General features: G+C 40.7%; 1 protein-coding gene across 3 annotated transcripts in view; it reads right to left on the bottom strand.

Moving 5' to 3' along the window:
• The window catches only part of THSD7B (thrombospondin type 1 domain containing 7B), a 349,927-nt gene that overhangs the window by 1,663 nt on the left and 332,322 nt on the right, over positions 1 to 15,942 (bottom strand). For all 3 annotated transcript variants that reach the window (XM_061354342.1, XM_061354341.1, XM_061354343.1), the window contains 7 exons: positions 14,541 to 14,686; positions 8,559 to 8,718; positions 8,030 to 8,203; positions 7,849 to 7,944; positions 6,687 to 6,769; positions 4,875 to 5,067; positions 1,301 to 1,388 (listed from right to left, as the gene is read on the bottom strand). In XM_061354342.1, coding sequence (XP_061210326.1) covers positions 1,301 to 1,388; positions 4,875 to 5,067; positions 6,687 to 6,769; positions 7,849 to 7,944; positions 8,030 to 8,203; positions 8,559 to 8,718; positions 14,541 to 14,686 — 940 coding nt within the window. The remainder of the gene's footprint in view (positions 1 to 1,300; positions 1,389 to 4,874; positions 5,068 to 6,686; positions 6,770 to 7,848; positions 7,945 to 8,029; positions 8,204 to 8,558; positions 8,719 to 14,540; positions 14,687 to 15,942) is intronic.

Below are 15,942 nucleotides of genomic sequence, written 5' to 3'. Positions count from 1 at the left end.
TAAGGAAGCTGCAACTCCTAAGCAGAATCCAGATGCTGTTATTTAAGCTTTTAACTGAAAAGAGGCTGAGAGAAGGACTAAGAGAGTGAGCGAGAATAAATAGAATTTGGATTAAAGACGGCAGTAATGTTGGCAGGCTATGGTTGTGACTGGTTGCCTGCCCTGATCCAACAGGACAACTTACACCATTAATGTTAGTAAAGCCCAAACCAGCTCCATAGTCTTCAATGACAGCTATAGGCACTGCAAGACACATGGATGCTAACCACTGTCCCCTTCTTATCCTCCAAGATGCATTAATGGTAGTGTCTTTCCAAATACTGAAACCATATAGCACAACACTAGCTCTGCCAAGCCAGGCCTACCACCCCTGCCAGGGGTGATGGCTGCTTTGGAGGATGGTAAACATCCTCCCCACCAGTAAAGCCCACCACCAGTGATGCACTGGTGCAGAGCAGATCTTCCATATATCCAGTACCCTATCTCTAACAGTGGCTGGTAACCACAGCTTTAGACACAGGATGTGTTTCCACCTGATGTATTCACAGCAAAAAACCTATTTAGGGATTTCCTGAGCTAGAGCATACATCCAGAAAACCACAATTAACACCAAGAGACCCAATCTCCCATGAACGGTTACGCCGTCTTTGAATCCATTTATCTTCCTGGCATGCACAGTCCCCAGCAGCAGTAAGCTCAAAAGGTAATAATGCACTGTGTGAAAAATAAAATCTTTTGTTTATTTTAAATGATCATTTCATCAGATGCCTCCTCCTTCTGATATTGTGGGAAATAAAAATTCCCTAGCACCCTCTTCTACTCCATTCATGATTTCATAGATCTCTATTGTATTTGCACGTCAAACATAATTTTCCAACTGAATGCCCCTATTCTATTTAGTCCTTCCTTGAGCGGAAGCCAGCTCCTCGATCCAATCAGCCTCCTTGCCTTTTTTTCAGTTTCACTTTATCTTTTTTTGTTTTTTTAAGAATACAATAAAAAGCCCTTTCTAATCCCAGCAAAAGTCTGAATAAATATAAGGCTCTACTGATAACCAAAAAGAATTCTTTCCCTGCATGGCCATCATGCTTCTTCACAATTACATCCGTTAACATTACAGTTTTGAGAGTTTTAAATTCCTTTGAGATAGGGGCCAAATGGAGGCAGTTAAGTAGTCCAAGGCTTTCATAATGCCTTGAGGATTAGATCTCTGCAACACAGACTGTTGTGATATATTTTGGATTGTTTAAATAAAAGCAAACTAGCTTTTATTTAAGGACAAAATACATGCCATACTCACCACATCAGATAGGATGTAAAGATCAGGAAAACTATGATGAGGAACCCACCAGCTGATACTCCATATACCCACATCTTCAGTTTACCATCTGTTGGAAGAAGAGGAAAAATGACAGAGGAAGAATAAAAAACTTTTTTCTAAAATAAATAAATTCTTAACAGTGTAAGTAAACAGCACACAAGCAAAACTAGTAGCATCATGGATGGGAAACAAGCAAGGACTGGCTGGGAATAACCCATAAACCCCACATTTTTGACAGGGAAAAACCAAACTGTTTTAAAGACAAAATCTTAACTTCGGTAATAAGTGTAGCTTTTCTTCAATGAAAACTTAAAATGAGCTCTTTGCCTCAGTTTTTCCAAAGCAGCATTATTTTATAATCTCCCCTCTGGCTGAGATACCTCAGTTCATTACAGGCAGCCTGGGCTTTTGGTACAGCAGAAGAAATAGAACCCAGCCAGGCTCCTGCCTGTGGAAAGGAGCAGGGGCATGAGATAATTGCAGTACATTGCTCAGGAGCTTCAGTGGCTGTTCTGGCAAGGGTGGTTCAATACTGCGCTGCCCCAGACAGAAACGCAGGGAACACCTGATATGTTTAGCCTAATGAAAGGAGGACTGAGAATGGATGGGATTGTTCTCTGTAAATACTTGGGGGTCAACTGGGGTAAAAACACCAGCAAGCACAAGTGAACAAGCTACTTGGAGCTGAAAAATGCTTGGGCAACAAATGGGAATAGATTCAGCTTAGAATAAAAAAACAAGAATATGCTTTGTGTTGGTAAGAGGGATCAAGTCGTGCAAGAGCTCTCTAGTCAGGCCACAGGAGCAAGAGACGTAACCGGCTTTCAGACAATGTAATGCTCTGGAAAGGCCTATTGGGGGGGCAATGACAGTGGATCCACTCTGTGACCCTTGCAGGAACCTCATGCACGTGTGTTGAAACTTTTCCTTCTGATAGAAAGTCTCAAAACAGTATTTGGACACATCCTTAATTACAAGCTTTGCATTAATACTAATAATTTTTATAGGATCAGTATTTCTGTTTGTAGCTCTATTCTGGCTGTACAGCTTTCCTTGTGAGGAGAAGCATTGGTATTTTTTCCATGCAGCAGTAATCTGAACTGATTCACATCAACAGAGCTGTTAATACATACTGGAGGCAAGAATACAAACCTGCGCTGTGCCCACAGACATGGTTTGACAGAGGCCATTTCAAATTCAGTCATGCGAGTGGGAAGTTACTTCATGGACAATCACTAGGGCTGTTTTACATTTGATGTCTGAATGCTGATTTTTTTCGAAGGGAAACATATCTAATCAGATCCCATTCTTTCTCTTTTTTTCTTCCAGGCTTTGTGGAAAAGACAAGTACCTCTCACAGATTTTCTCTTCTCCACAAAATACATGCAGCTTATTCCCCATGTCAGAAGAGCTCTGTTCGTTTGGTCTGGGTTAGTTTTGTTGTGGCTCTTTTCTGAAGTCTAGCTATGAAATTTTTCACCCTCTCAACTGGGGATGGCCATGAAACATTTAGCAGTCCTGTGAAGGAACTGTCACAGCCACAAAAAGGCAACCCACCATGCCTGCTAGGAAGGCAGCTATAGTCTCAATTCCCAGTATATGGGCAGTGGACCATGCCATCCTCCAGTTTAAGCAATCCTATTTAAATTGCCTCTCAAGTTGAAAAAAGTTTCTGTATCTGAACTCTGGCCTCCCAGAGTATGGCAAAGAAAGTTAAAAAGCAGTCTGATTCAAAATCAGCTCTATGCTTTCCAGCAGAGCATTTGAAAGACTGAAACCGGCACACTTATTAAATCATAATAAAATCTGTGTTCCAAACTGTAAACAGAAAGGGAAATCACAAATGCACTGGAGAAAGGCATGTATATTTTTACTGACAGATGTAAGTCCTCAGACGTACACAAATGTCAAGGGCAATGGTATTGAAGGTCAGTAAATGCTATCCATACAGGGAGCATTCACCATAGGCCTGCTAACAAGAGCGTAACTGGTCTTATTGCAAACCCCCAGACTAGTAAGCCTGAGAGCCTGTTTAAGGGAATTACATATTTTGTCAAGTTAGACAAAAGGGAGTGATTTGAAGAGTACCAGCCTTGATACAGACTGAAGAGTTACATGCAGGATGCCACAGGGTTGGTGATAAACACAGCACATACGGAGCATGGTTATACCTTCCCCATATATTGCTTCTGTAACATTTCGGCCCTAAAATTAAATAACACCATGCTCTGTAAAAGCTCCTTAGTCCCTATTTCTGTCTTGCAGTCCCTGGGGGAGCACTGGCTCACAGACGCTGCACTGAGGTCAAGCCCACCAAAAGCTTTCAGAGCTGTAACCTCAAATCCTGATTAAAAAAGAGAAGGTTGCAGCATCCACATACACCTCTCTCCCTCTTTCTAGCCCTGTAAAGGTACCAGCTGAAGAGGTGACAACTAAGTAAGACAGCCTACCAAGGGCCACAGAAGCTGACAAAAAGGCAATTAACCCCAAACCTGTGACTCAAACTGCTGTGAACTGCATGGGCTTCAGGATGATGGGTTTGTTCAACTTGAAAAGGCTTTGGACAGAGCTCTGTGAGCTTGAAGACTGTCAATGTAAAGGTTAACTACTGTATGCAAATCAAATATGCAAATGTAACATTCAAAGTGTGATCACATATATCAGATAGAATTATGGCACCCTGAATCCTGTAACAGAGCAGTTCGTTACATGTTTTCTGAAGTCTTGTGTTCATTACAAACTAATAGGAAACAAATGCAATGTCAGGTAACAGAAGAGAGGGAAGACTGCACTGCCAGTGTTTATGAATATGGGGATAACTAATGTGCTTCAGTAAAACTTGATATGCCTGACACCTTTGTCTCTCATTTTGAAGTCCTATTTGCATTTTAGAAATGTATTTTGAATAAATTAATTTTGCAAAATAAAAGTAAAAATGGCAATCAGATATTACAGCTACAGCACCAGTCCTGTGAACTATGTGGTTCCAGCTGGAAAGCATTTTATGATGTAGAAATCAGAGATCCTCCTGGGATATACTTCTTGGGCACAGCAGCTTGCCTGCTTTTTGTGTTTGGTTTTTTGGGGTTTTTAATCTCTTCAATATTTTAAACTCTATACTTTCTATCCTGTTTTTTTTCATACACTTTTGAAATATGGCAAGAAACAACCAATGTTTTCTGTAATGAAATCTTAAGTACTTTCTGCTCTGAATCTTCTAAAGCGCTAGTGATCAGTATCTTCCCTGGTCCAAACATATTACTTTTAGAAACATCACCAGATAAAAGTTCTAAGCATCCCCCCAGATCACATATGAGTATACTTTTGCAAAATATTATTGCTTCATTCTGTCTTTGCTATCTCTCAACATAACAGATTGTGATTACTCTGAATAGGTACAAACAAATGAAAGATGGCATGTGAATTAGAAACTGTGAGGCTGCTCTGCAGCTCCCAGACACAATCTCTGATGTTACGATCTACAAAGCTTGTACCTTTCTTCTATAGAAACGTTGTAAAGACAATTTATTCCATTCATATTTAAGTTTTTCACCTGGATTAAAAGGTTGAATAGACCATCCTTTGAAAATGTCATGCATTTTTGAGTTGACAGGTTTATTTTTTCCAGCAATGGTCTTAACATCAGCTTTCTTATCTTCTAAACCTGGTACCTTCATGCAGTAATCCAGGAAACCATTTGATCTCATTATTTCTGTATATCCTCGCTCACAACTGCAGACTCCTCTCTAGGCAATAAAAGGGAATTCAGTATTAAACCAAGTAATATCCTCTCACAGAACAGTGCAAATTGTAGGCATACCACGAAGAAAATGCAAGGTATATCCTGCACATGCAACTTAACCACCAAACCAAACAAGCCAGGAACTAGTGTCTGTAAACCCATTTCAGCTAAAAAAGCAAAAGTATATTTGGGGAATTGGTTGAAAAAGAACTGGTAACTACAGAGAAGCCCAACATACAAAAAAATTCATCCTAACAGGTTTAAGAGGCATCTGTGGCTTGATCTAAAATCCTCAGTAAAAAATTTCCCACCGACTCTGATGAGCATTACAAGAGACAAACAAAAACCAGTCCCACTTGAGACCCAAACCATACCAGTGTATTTCCATTCAAGTATTTAACAGGGCTATCTGAAATGAAGCTTGCTTTCTTACGGCCAAATATCTACTGCCCTGGATCAGCATAAGCAGATTCTTCACGAGGTTTCTTAGCAGTCTGTGGTTTGCTAAATAGATAATTCATTTTCTGGACTTCTAAACAGCTTTTCTAGGTATTTGTTTGCTTGTTTATTTGTTTTGTTAATGTTCTTATAATTACAATGCCTGTCTGAGAGTCTGATAGCCTCACTTATGATTTACAGTGTGACTGATTTACAGGTGACTGATTTACAGCCTCTGTGATAAGACGTTAACCCTTGACATCAGTTTTGTTGCCACTATGTCCCCCACTGTTGAAAAAAAATGATCCTGAGCTTTTCTGGTGAAAAAGCGAAGTCTAAAGAGTTTTTATAGCAAATAAATTCACATTTGCATTATTTTTACGTTCCTGTAGGCTCCAAGTACTCCCATGACCACCCTCTCAGCCACTTTCAGTTATCCATGAGTTAGTTTCAATTGTAATTTCTCAGCTGAAGCTGAGAACTGTGGAGGCTATTTTGAAAACATAAATATCTAAATCCCAGCTGCCCCTGGCTTTAAGGGTTTTAGGTTGCATACTCCATCACAGTACTGCCATGTATAAGGCATTCTGGGAAGCTTTTACTCTGGAGTTCGGTACTGCAGGAGGGGAAATTCATAATCTCTTTTCTCATGTTTGCTCAGAGGAAAAGAAGTGGCAATGGATCCACAATTCAGCAACTGCTGCAGATGTTCAACATTTCAGAAAAAAATGTCATTTCCAGGTTCTGCTTTAGAAGACAGTATGGAGTTTGTGGGATCATGATGCTGCAGCTTCCCTATGTTCATGAAGGCTTTCTGTGTCCATGGAGGAGCAGGGGAAGGCATACTCTTTTATCTCCTCTACTACAGAAGTTTTAAACAGTCCATTTTCTACAGGACTGTTCAATGGCATTCAATGAAAATTAAACCAAGAGGTTCCAAAGCTCCTCCACAGAAAAAAAGCAAACTCGCAACACCACGTAAATACTCCATCACTTGTTTATGCAGATGATTGCATAATTAAACAGGTGACTGCAAATTCCCACAGATTGAAATTCCCACAACTTCCTCGAGGTGGTACCATGGACACACTAAAATATTTTCTAGGTCCTGGAATGCATACATAGACTAATTGAATAGATTTTGTAGTGTTAATTTCTCAACCATATTCTGCAGGGAGCAATTACCTGTGTGCAGTAGGAGAACGGTTTTGTGCACGCTGGGCTGCAGTAGCGAACTTCTGCAGGTTTTGTCTGAAGAGCACACCCTCCTGGTAAAAGAAAATATGGAGTGACTTCAAGGCCATGCTTTAAAATGTTTTTGACTTGGATCACAATAGTGTAAGAAATGCTTGCTTGCTTGCTTTATATAGTTAAATACGAGCACATTAGCATAATATCTGTAGGCACTGCATTAATTAATTTGCCTTAACAAGGCAGGGAATTATTATCATACCCATCTTGTTAATGGAGAACAGAGATACACAGATTTAAGCAATTTGCCACAGGCCACATAGGAAGTTGGGGACCAAATCAAGAATTAGATGCAGATCTTCTGTGTCCTCATTAATGCCTTATCTACATAAGAAGACATAATTCACATAACGCCTTTGCCCATCCTCACTTGGGGAAGTCTGTGCTTCTATAGGCATAAAAACGTTAATGAGTTCTTAACTGCTCAGCAACATTCGCACATAAAACTTTAGTTATTATCTTAACTAGTCATTATAAATAGAACTAGATAAGAACATCTGCATTTTCACTTCTACTCTCTCTTCATTCACCCTGTGCATATTGAGAGAGATCCTACAGATGTGCAAGCCCTACTGCCTTTGCCAGTCTCTCATGGAGCTTCAAAGTGCTGACCATGAATTTCCTTTTTCATCATGTGCAGGCAGAATTTGTAGGTCACGGCAACAGCAAGCATCTTACAGTTTGAGCGATTTGAGATGCCTGTATGTTGAATAGAAGAAGAGGTACAGAAGCTGGGCTCTGTACTACGTGGTGTGATATTCTCTTCTGTTCTCCACAGTCACAGAAAGGTTGCACTAATGGCTGGGCAAGCTAGCTCAGGCAGCCCTTTTAATGTATGTTTACTCATTTCTTTCCGTGACCAACTCAACAGTAGGGGTAACTCACCCAAACACTTATCACATAACATGTGTGACGTTGACCTGCCAGCAAGGCTGGTGAGATCCCATCTGCCTTTCCTACACACAAATCTGAACTGAAATTCTGGGAGGAGTTAGGAAGGATGTCCAACTTCCCTCTGAGCAGCTGATGCACAAAAAGAACCTGGATGGTGACTTTTTATTCATAATTGTGCATGAATGACAATTTGTGGATATACCTGTGACATTTAGTCCATCTGAGCGTTGACACCACACCATGCGTACGTTGTCTTGCCATAGGCTGGTTTTCCAGAGGTAGTCATAACACTTCCCTCCTGCAATATTAATACCAGTTAGTCTTCACCTTGCAACAAAACCAGAATAAACTCTAATTGGAGGAAGCAGTACTGGTCATGTTACCTGAGCAAGGCCGTGTTTCCATTGCTTGTCCAGAGCAGCTCTCCTGGCTCTTGGGAGACTGAAGGATAAATGCCCTGGATCGAGACTGATGTCCCAGTGTCTCAAAGCTCCTGCCATTGATGCAGGTGAGCTCGCAGGAGCTCCATTCTGACCACTCTGTCAGGTGGCAGTCACCTGCACATTGGAAAAATAAATCACAGGTTTTCAGAAGGACTCAGCTTTAAAGGATAAAGACAATCCAAGCATACAACAGCTTTAATAGTGAAATACCCACAGTTTATCGCTTAGTGGTATGCAATATTCAGATTTTCTCTTCATGGGGAATCTCGTTTTCTCAAAAAACAGAAGAAGGCTTTTTCAGGTGATCTAGAAACAGCAGGCTGAGCATTTACCTGATCAGCATTTACCTGATTTACTTTAAGTGCAAATTCTTACCAGGACAGCTGACACTACTCAGAGCTATGGAAGCATCTCCATCTCAAGACAGTTATAAAGGCAGAAAGGCACCATGGCTTTCAAAAGACTTTACCTGGGCATGGCACAGAGCATGGTAACTGCAGCACACTCTCCTTCAAAGGCAGTTCACCACATAATGCGTTTTCTACTGGTCTAGATGAAGCAGAAACAGATGCATCATGCACTACACATGTGAGGTTGCGGACTTGCAATCCATCTCCACACTGTCCACCCTACAAAATGATAGAAGGCAATAGAGAAACCCATCACTGACATTAGCAGATGACAGAAGAAACACAGTTGTTTCCACCTAAAAAGACTTCAAAGATACAAATTTGGTCTTTGGACTGCAATAGTATCCCCAATTACAGGTTGGGCAGAGAAGAGATTCAGAGCAGCCCTGCAGAGAAGTACTTGGGGGTGCTGGTCGATAAGAAAATGAACATGAGCCAGCAGTGTGCGCTTGCAGCCCAGAAAGCCAACCATATCCTGGGCTGCATCACAAGGAGTGTGACCAGCAGGTCGAAGGAGGTGATCCTGCCCCTCTGCTCTGCTCTCGTGAGACCTCACCTGGAGTATTGTGTACAGTTCTGGTGTCCTCAACATAAAAAGGACATGGATCTGTTGGAACAAGTCCAGACGAGGGCCACGAGGATGATCAGGGGACTGGAGCACCTCCCATATGAAGACAGGCTGAGAAAGTTGGGGCTGTTCAGCCTGGAGAAGAGAAGGATGCGTGGAGACCTCATAGCAGCCTTCCAGTATCTGAAGGGGGCCTATAGGGATGCTGGGGATGGACTCTTCATTAGGGACTGTAGACACAAGACAAGGGGTAATGGGTTAAAACTTAAACAGGGGAAGTTCAGACTGGATATAAGGAGGAAATTCTTTCCTGTTAGGGTGGTGAGGCACTGGAATAGGTTGCCCAGGGAAGTTGTGAATGCTCCGTCCCTGGCAGTGTTCAAGGCCAGGCTGGACGAGGCCTTGGGTGATATGGTTTAGTGTGAGGTGTCCCTGCCCATGGCAGGGGAGTTGGAACTTGATGATCTTAAGGTCCTTTCCGACTCTAACTATTCTATGATTCTATGATTATGGAAAGACAGATGGAGATCTCCTCTGTACACATCTCTACAAAAGCTCAGAGGCAAGGGCAGAGCCACACAGAAAAGTGTGTTGTAACCAAAGCTGTAGAAGAGGTGGGTATCATGAAAGAATACCATCTTTGGGGACAGAACTTCATACCTTTTACTAGAGCTATTGAATTTACTGATTCTTAATTAATGCCCAATTACATGAACACAGAAATTTTTGGCTTTTCTGAAGACGCCAAGAGAAGAGCCTGTCCATAAGGAATGGACATTTCCACTCACCTCCTTTGATTGGCCCAACAGGAGCATTCACATAGTTTAAACCTTGCAAAAGCAAAAATCCTCCAGCACACTTAATTAGACTGCAAAGGTCATTGCTCACTAGGTTGTTTGTGCAATTTATTAAAGGGAGCTGTTGGTTCTGGAGTATACACAGATCAACAACTCATGCCAAATACTCTACCAAAACATGACCCAAAGTGATCCATCAGCTGTTAGTACCCCCATTTGAACAAGCAACAGGAGGCTCCATCTGAGTCACAATATGTTTGTCAGCCCAGTTCTGAAATACTTAATAATACACCAAACTGCTTGCTGAAGAAGACTTCCTTTACTGGAAAATCAATATTGTTTGGCTAAAGTGATGATCAAGTGCTCAGGATGCTGTAAGAGCTGAAACAATAAGGCTGTTTCCAGATGCTGGAATTGTTTCATTCTCATCTGAAAAACAGAGCTGCAATGATGTCTGAGGTGCACACTTTAAACTTGCACAATGCTTTACAGAACGTGCACCTGAACCCTTGTGGAAATGGCACTTTACAAAATTCGGTAAATAAAACTCAAGAAGAAGGATGAAACATTGCTTTTATATAACCAAGGGAAGTGCTCCTTTGGATCATTTGGCAGTGGTTTCTTTTAAAATAATGGAGTTCATCTGCAGAACAGAATGGCTCCTACCGAGCACATTCATTCAGCAGCAGGTTTGCTAGCAGGAATCTCAGGAATGGCTTTCCTGCACACACCTGGCTGCTTTTTAATTCTCCCCATCCCTTCTGTTGCAGAGCCACAATGAAATGGAAATAAGAGCATAACTAGCTGGATTTAGAGCAGTTGCTAATCAAAAGCATTTGAGAGAAGTATTGGTGTAGATTTACAATATGTATCCAGATTTAAAGGTTTTAACACCATGTCTCACTTTAGTCAATATATAAGTTACTGCTCTAAATTACTGTTTCACCACTGAAACCTCTATTGTGGTCTGAGATTAATGGTGTGTGAATAACTCATGCAGCTGTCAATTGGGTTAGAGCTCTTAGAAATGGCTACTAGAAATTAGAAGATGATGTGGAGAAAATTCTCAAGGGAAATGGGCACTAATCAAACTGCAGTATATTTCCAGCTCAAAGTGGCTCAAGGAATGATTAAATGACTGGAGAGGACAAAAAGAGTTTTTAAAAAGAAACTTATTCTTCTATAAACAATATAGAAGTATATATACATGAATCAATATGTAAATATTGAATATACATTAATATTGAGATAGAAATATGTGAAAACTGTACTTTTTTCAGGTGCAGCACTGCCAACCATAAGAGTCCACATGCGACATTTTTCGTTATTCTTTATATCTTGCAATACTGGAAATACATTCATATTTTCCAATGTTCAGAATAAAAAAATAAAAAGAAACCATGAACTTTCAAACAATCACACAAAAATACAGTGTTTTTACAATCAGCTGAACGCACTGAAAAATGTCATCCTGTCATTTACAGTAGGAGATGGTTTTTGGTATATTTGGTAAGGTCACAAGCAATACAGGAGCACTGCATTAACTTCACTATCATCTTCACAATTATTCATGTCCCCAAAATTATACATTTGAAGATCTAATTAATAGGTATGGAATCAGAGGAAGTTCACTGCTGCAACAGCACACTGAGGATGCAGGGAATAGCTGCTAATCAGAGGAGAACTGCCAAGGTAATGATCACATATTCAAAACTCAGGGGATCAAATCTGTATTGTAAATGCTCCTCCTTGGAAGATGTGATCATCTCAGATTTGCCTAGAACCAGCAATTGCTTCTTGAGTCATGAGCTCCTTGTAGGAAACGTGGGGGGATTTAACTTCCAGAGGGCATTCCCTCCATCTGGCTGCAAAAGTTTCTACTCTGACCCTATGGGAAATCCAGAACCTACCCTGGGTTCCCTAAATATAGGTTGGAGGTATAGGCCCCTCCAAGAGCACCCTCATGGAGCCTCCACCTCTCATCTCCTTGCCGCAACTGACCACTGGTAAAATAAGGGGAAGGTTTATGCCAGGTCTGTGTTCCGACAGCCAGGTATCTTCTGAATTTAGCAACACACTAACATAAGGCAGCATCTATATAAACTTCTCTCAGATCACCCTCCTATACTCTTCAAATTTAACACACTAATAAGGCAAGAGATAACAGTCCTAATGAGAGGCTTTACCCAGAAGCGTCTTTAAGAAAACTCTTCCCTTTTCAGCTTTTACTGGGGTGCATGTGTGTTCACAAGTCTTTTAGGTAAAGAGTTGATTGAGCAATGCTTTCACAGGTTGATGAGCATTTAATCAGTTAAAAGTTTTCTCTAATGAGGAAGTGTTGTGTGACCACATTTAAGGGAGTGCTTTCAAAACACATTACAAAGGAAGGACTACATTCTTAAGTCTTCTTAGGAACATTAGGCAGTAAGTGCTTCATAATGTCTAGCTACTTATAATCCTTTAATGGAAAAATTGAGAACAGTGTCAGCCACTGCTGATTTATTTTTTTTTTTAAAGCTAATCAGGGTAAACCACTTCAACTCCAGTAGGAAAATGATTAATGTACTGTAACCCGTTAAGGTTAGGTGTACTGACTACTTCCTAAGTTGTGCATCCCTCTGAATGCAGCAGAAATGCCCCATGCCCACCAGAAGTGTGCCTGTGATATGTGTAATTACCTGGAGAACAATGCACTGACTCCTGTACTGTGAAAATCGGCAATACAGAACCCTTAGCGGGCTCTGTTCCTAAACACGCAGACACCTCTAATTATTCACATGAAGTCAATTTAGTATAAAATAGTCCTTCTACAATTAAGACAAGCAGTATCAGTTACCTCATAATACAAGAAAAAATATTTTAGCTCCATAATTGCTTGTCCTGTTTATATTATTACAGGACACTTTCACAATATTCATTTTGGCCTTACCATAGTATGCATTTACCTCATTTCACAAAGCACCCTTGAGAACAGGGCTTCCAAAAGCTTTCTTTAGAAAGTAAGCTTAAGCTTCTTTTCCAGTACAGCACAGGAATAAATCACCCTGTATTTATGAACTACATTTAATTCCTAAGCACCTCATTAAAGAGAAGTGAACCTGAATAAAATGGCTCCTCTCCAAAACAAAGCAAAGGGCAGAGAAACTACATCACGGTAATTTAAGGAGAGACACAGGCTCTACCTCCACTGAATGCAGGGGATGATATCTGGGTTAGGGAAGGCTGTGATTACTTGCTCTGAGCTGAAATTTAACTGGGTTCTGGATGTGCAGACTTTTAATTTGCATGATGTGTTATCTATCTGGAGTATGCCAAGGCTTTAATTCAGCTTCCCTACTAATTCTTTTATCAGCTACATTAGCTCCTATGGCTGAAGGTCTCTTCGCTAATGTTTAACAGAATTTGCTTATGTTAGCTGGACATCAGCTGATGTAATCATTTTGTTACATTTATGTTATACATAAATGAATACTGAGTGCAGTACATACAAGGACTATATTCATATCCCTGGCTGCAATGAGTTGTTCTTTGTTATATAAAATACAAATATATTTCTGTTTCTCTGATCTTGGAGTGCCCAAAGACTGTCATGCTCCAGATTTCATTTGTGAAAACTTGAGAAAGTTCTGGGTATCTATTCTGCCACCTGCAGTATTCATGACACATCCATCTACTGCACCTAGAAACCATGTAGGTATTCAAGGCATTTGCAGAAGGCAGAGCAGAAAACACACGGGATGTATCTATGTACATTATTGGCTTCAATGTCCCACATGGTATAGCGCGGACCACAGATCTGTGCACAAGTCCTGTCGCCTGGGACTAGGCAGGACACTTTTCCACCCCAACCAGCCTTCTCCCATCACCACCTCAGCAAAGCAGCCCAAGCTGACTTTGCCTGAAAAACCTCACTGTGAAAGATTCACCTCTGCTTAAAAAGGGTTACTGACTAATATGTTTTAATATTGGAAATGCGATCAAACAGATAAGGGTAAAAGAAGAAACACAGAGGGGAAGAAAAAGTCAACCCAAGACTGATGCAAATCACTGGCAGTGAAAAAATGACTGCTCCAGTGCCAAGCAGAGGTGCTGAGTGTAGCTAAAACACATTGCAACTGAATCCAGCCATTCTTAGATCATTAAAAAGATAGCCAGGCTAAGGAGAAAGTATAAAACAGCAGTACATATAGTAACTCATGGTATTGTACTGAAGACCTTGTGGGGAAAGACCTGCTATACAGTACTTTACTTAAAAAAAAAGAAAAACAAAACAGGAAAGAATAAAGATAAAACAGGCTAAGCTCTCTTGAAATCTAGTGCATCTGTTTTCTTGTTAGGGTTACTTTATATAATTAAATTATAGATCACCATGACTATGTTCACTCAAGCACATTTACTCCATAAATCTCCTTTAATACCTCTATAAGCTCATGGTTCTTGAACCTGTATTGCTATAAATTGTTGCTGATGGCTAGAAGATGAGGTGCAGAGGTTTACCACTCCTGAATTTCCCCTGCTTTCTGACAGATCTTACCAGCACCTTCAATGCCCACAGAGACACCTCTGACCCACAAACAGCAGCCTCAATCGATTGTGCTATGTAATGATGATTTTGTTGTTGACCCCTGCCGCAGGAAACCTGAGGAGCCCTTAGGGAGTGCTAGAGAAAGCCGTACCTGGACTCTGCAGGGAGACCACGGGCCAAGCAGCCAGCTGTAGCAAGGCTTCACTGGGCAGCTCCTGTGCTGGGTGAGTTGCTCCGGGCAGGGTCTGCCCTCGCCCTCTGCCTGCAGGACCACCGAGCGTCCACGCACCATCTGGCCTAGGTGAGGGAAGAAGACGGGACACAGTGAAGGAGACCCAGAGGAAGAAGGAAAGGCAGATTTTGTGATTTATCAGTATTCCTAGTTCATTATCCACTAGTAAAATCTGTTAAAACGGCAACTAATTGGGAAGACTTTTTGGATAACATGGATGCAATTGCTAAGTCTAAGTGATGCAGTCACTGACATTTTCAAATGCAGCTTTAAAACACAGTTTTGTATGTTTTCCAAATATATTACTTGTTTATGCAGTATTTAAATATTTGACTAAACCCTGATTATTAAATATGACAAGAAAATACTCCCAATAGCGGCATCATTTCTAACATTATGTTTCCAGAGATTCTTAACAAATGAAATTTTCTCTCTACGAGCAATTATATGCAGCTAATTTGAAAACTGCAGACATTGTAGTGGCTATTACCGTCCATAACCACTTCTGCCATTCCCATCAAAATCCTATTTATTATTGGTGAAAACTTCTTCAGCCACTGAATAGAAAAAGCAATTATGTTACTACCTTTGAAATAATAAAACTGAATATATTCATTAAAGTTACAGCAATTCCATTTCCGTCTCCTTTGCCATCCATTTACATCGAGGAATGTTTTCACTCAAAATGTTTCAATTAGAATCCAGCTCCAATTAAAAAGAAAGGTGAAAAAATAAAAGTCTTTATGCAGTGGGATGCAGAAGATTATGCCCAGGATAAAATTTCTGCCTTGACTTCCAATAGGCATGGATTTGAGAGGCAGTTAAAAAGTAACTAAAAGGTCTGGGTAACAAGGCACACACATGCAACAGGACAGAGGCAAGCAGTAATTGCTAACTCGCTGAGGTGGAGCTCTCCCATTTGGCTTGCAGTTTTTAGCTGCAGTGCAATTGGAAGTACAGAGGAGTCTGTGGGGTGGAGATCAAACATCCTTGTGGAGTGGGGAGGCTGCAATATCCACACAGATCTTTCTCCCAGCTATTTATGCATGCACTGTTGAATTAATGATGCTGCAGCTGGGTTTAAGGTGCATCTCTAATAACTGTCATCATGACTGTCTATGGAGCAAGGTTTCCAAAAACATTTTAGCAAATAAAAATTCAAAGCAGACACACCTGAAAAAGCTACTGATGGATACCTTAGCAAGCTCTCTTACCATTCAAATGCTGCTCCCTTGCTCTGACCCATTGAATTCAATTTTTAAACCCATTTAAACCAATTTTAAGACTTACTCCTTTTCCAATTTTAATCCCCTGGACCTGG

This window comes from Neopsephotus bourkii, unplaced genomic scaffold (assembly GCF_033783945.1).
Source record: "Neopsephotus bourkii isolate Nb327-2 ecotype Australia unplaced genomic scaffold, CSIRO-AGI_Nbou_v1 NB_730, whole genome shotgun sequence".
Taxonomy (NCBI): Eukaryota; Metazoa; Chordata; class Aves; order Psittaciformes; family Psittacidae; genus Neopsephotus; species Neopsephotus bourkii.
The sequence above is the reverse complement of the archived record's forward strand: the minus strand, read 5'-3'. Positions and strand labels throughout refer to the sequence as shown.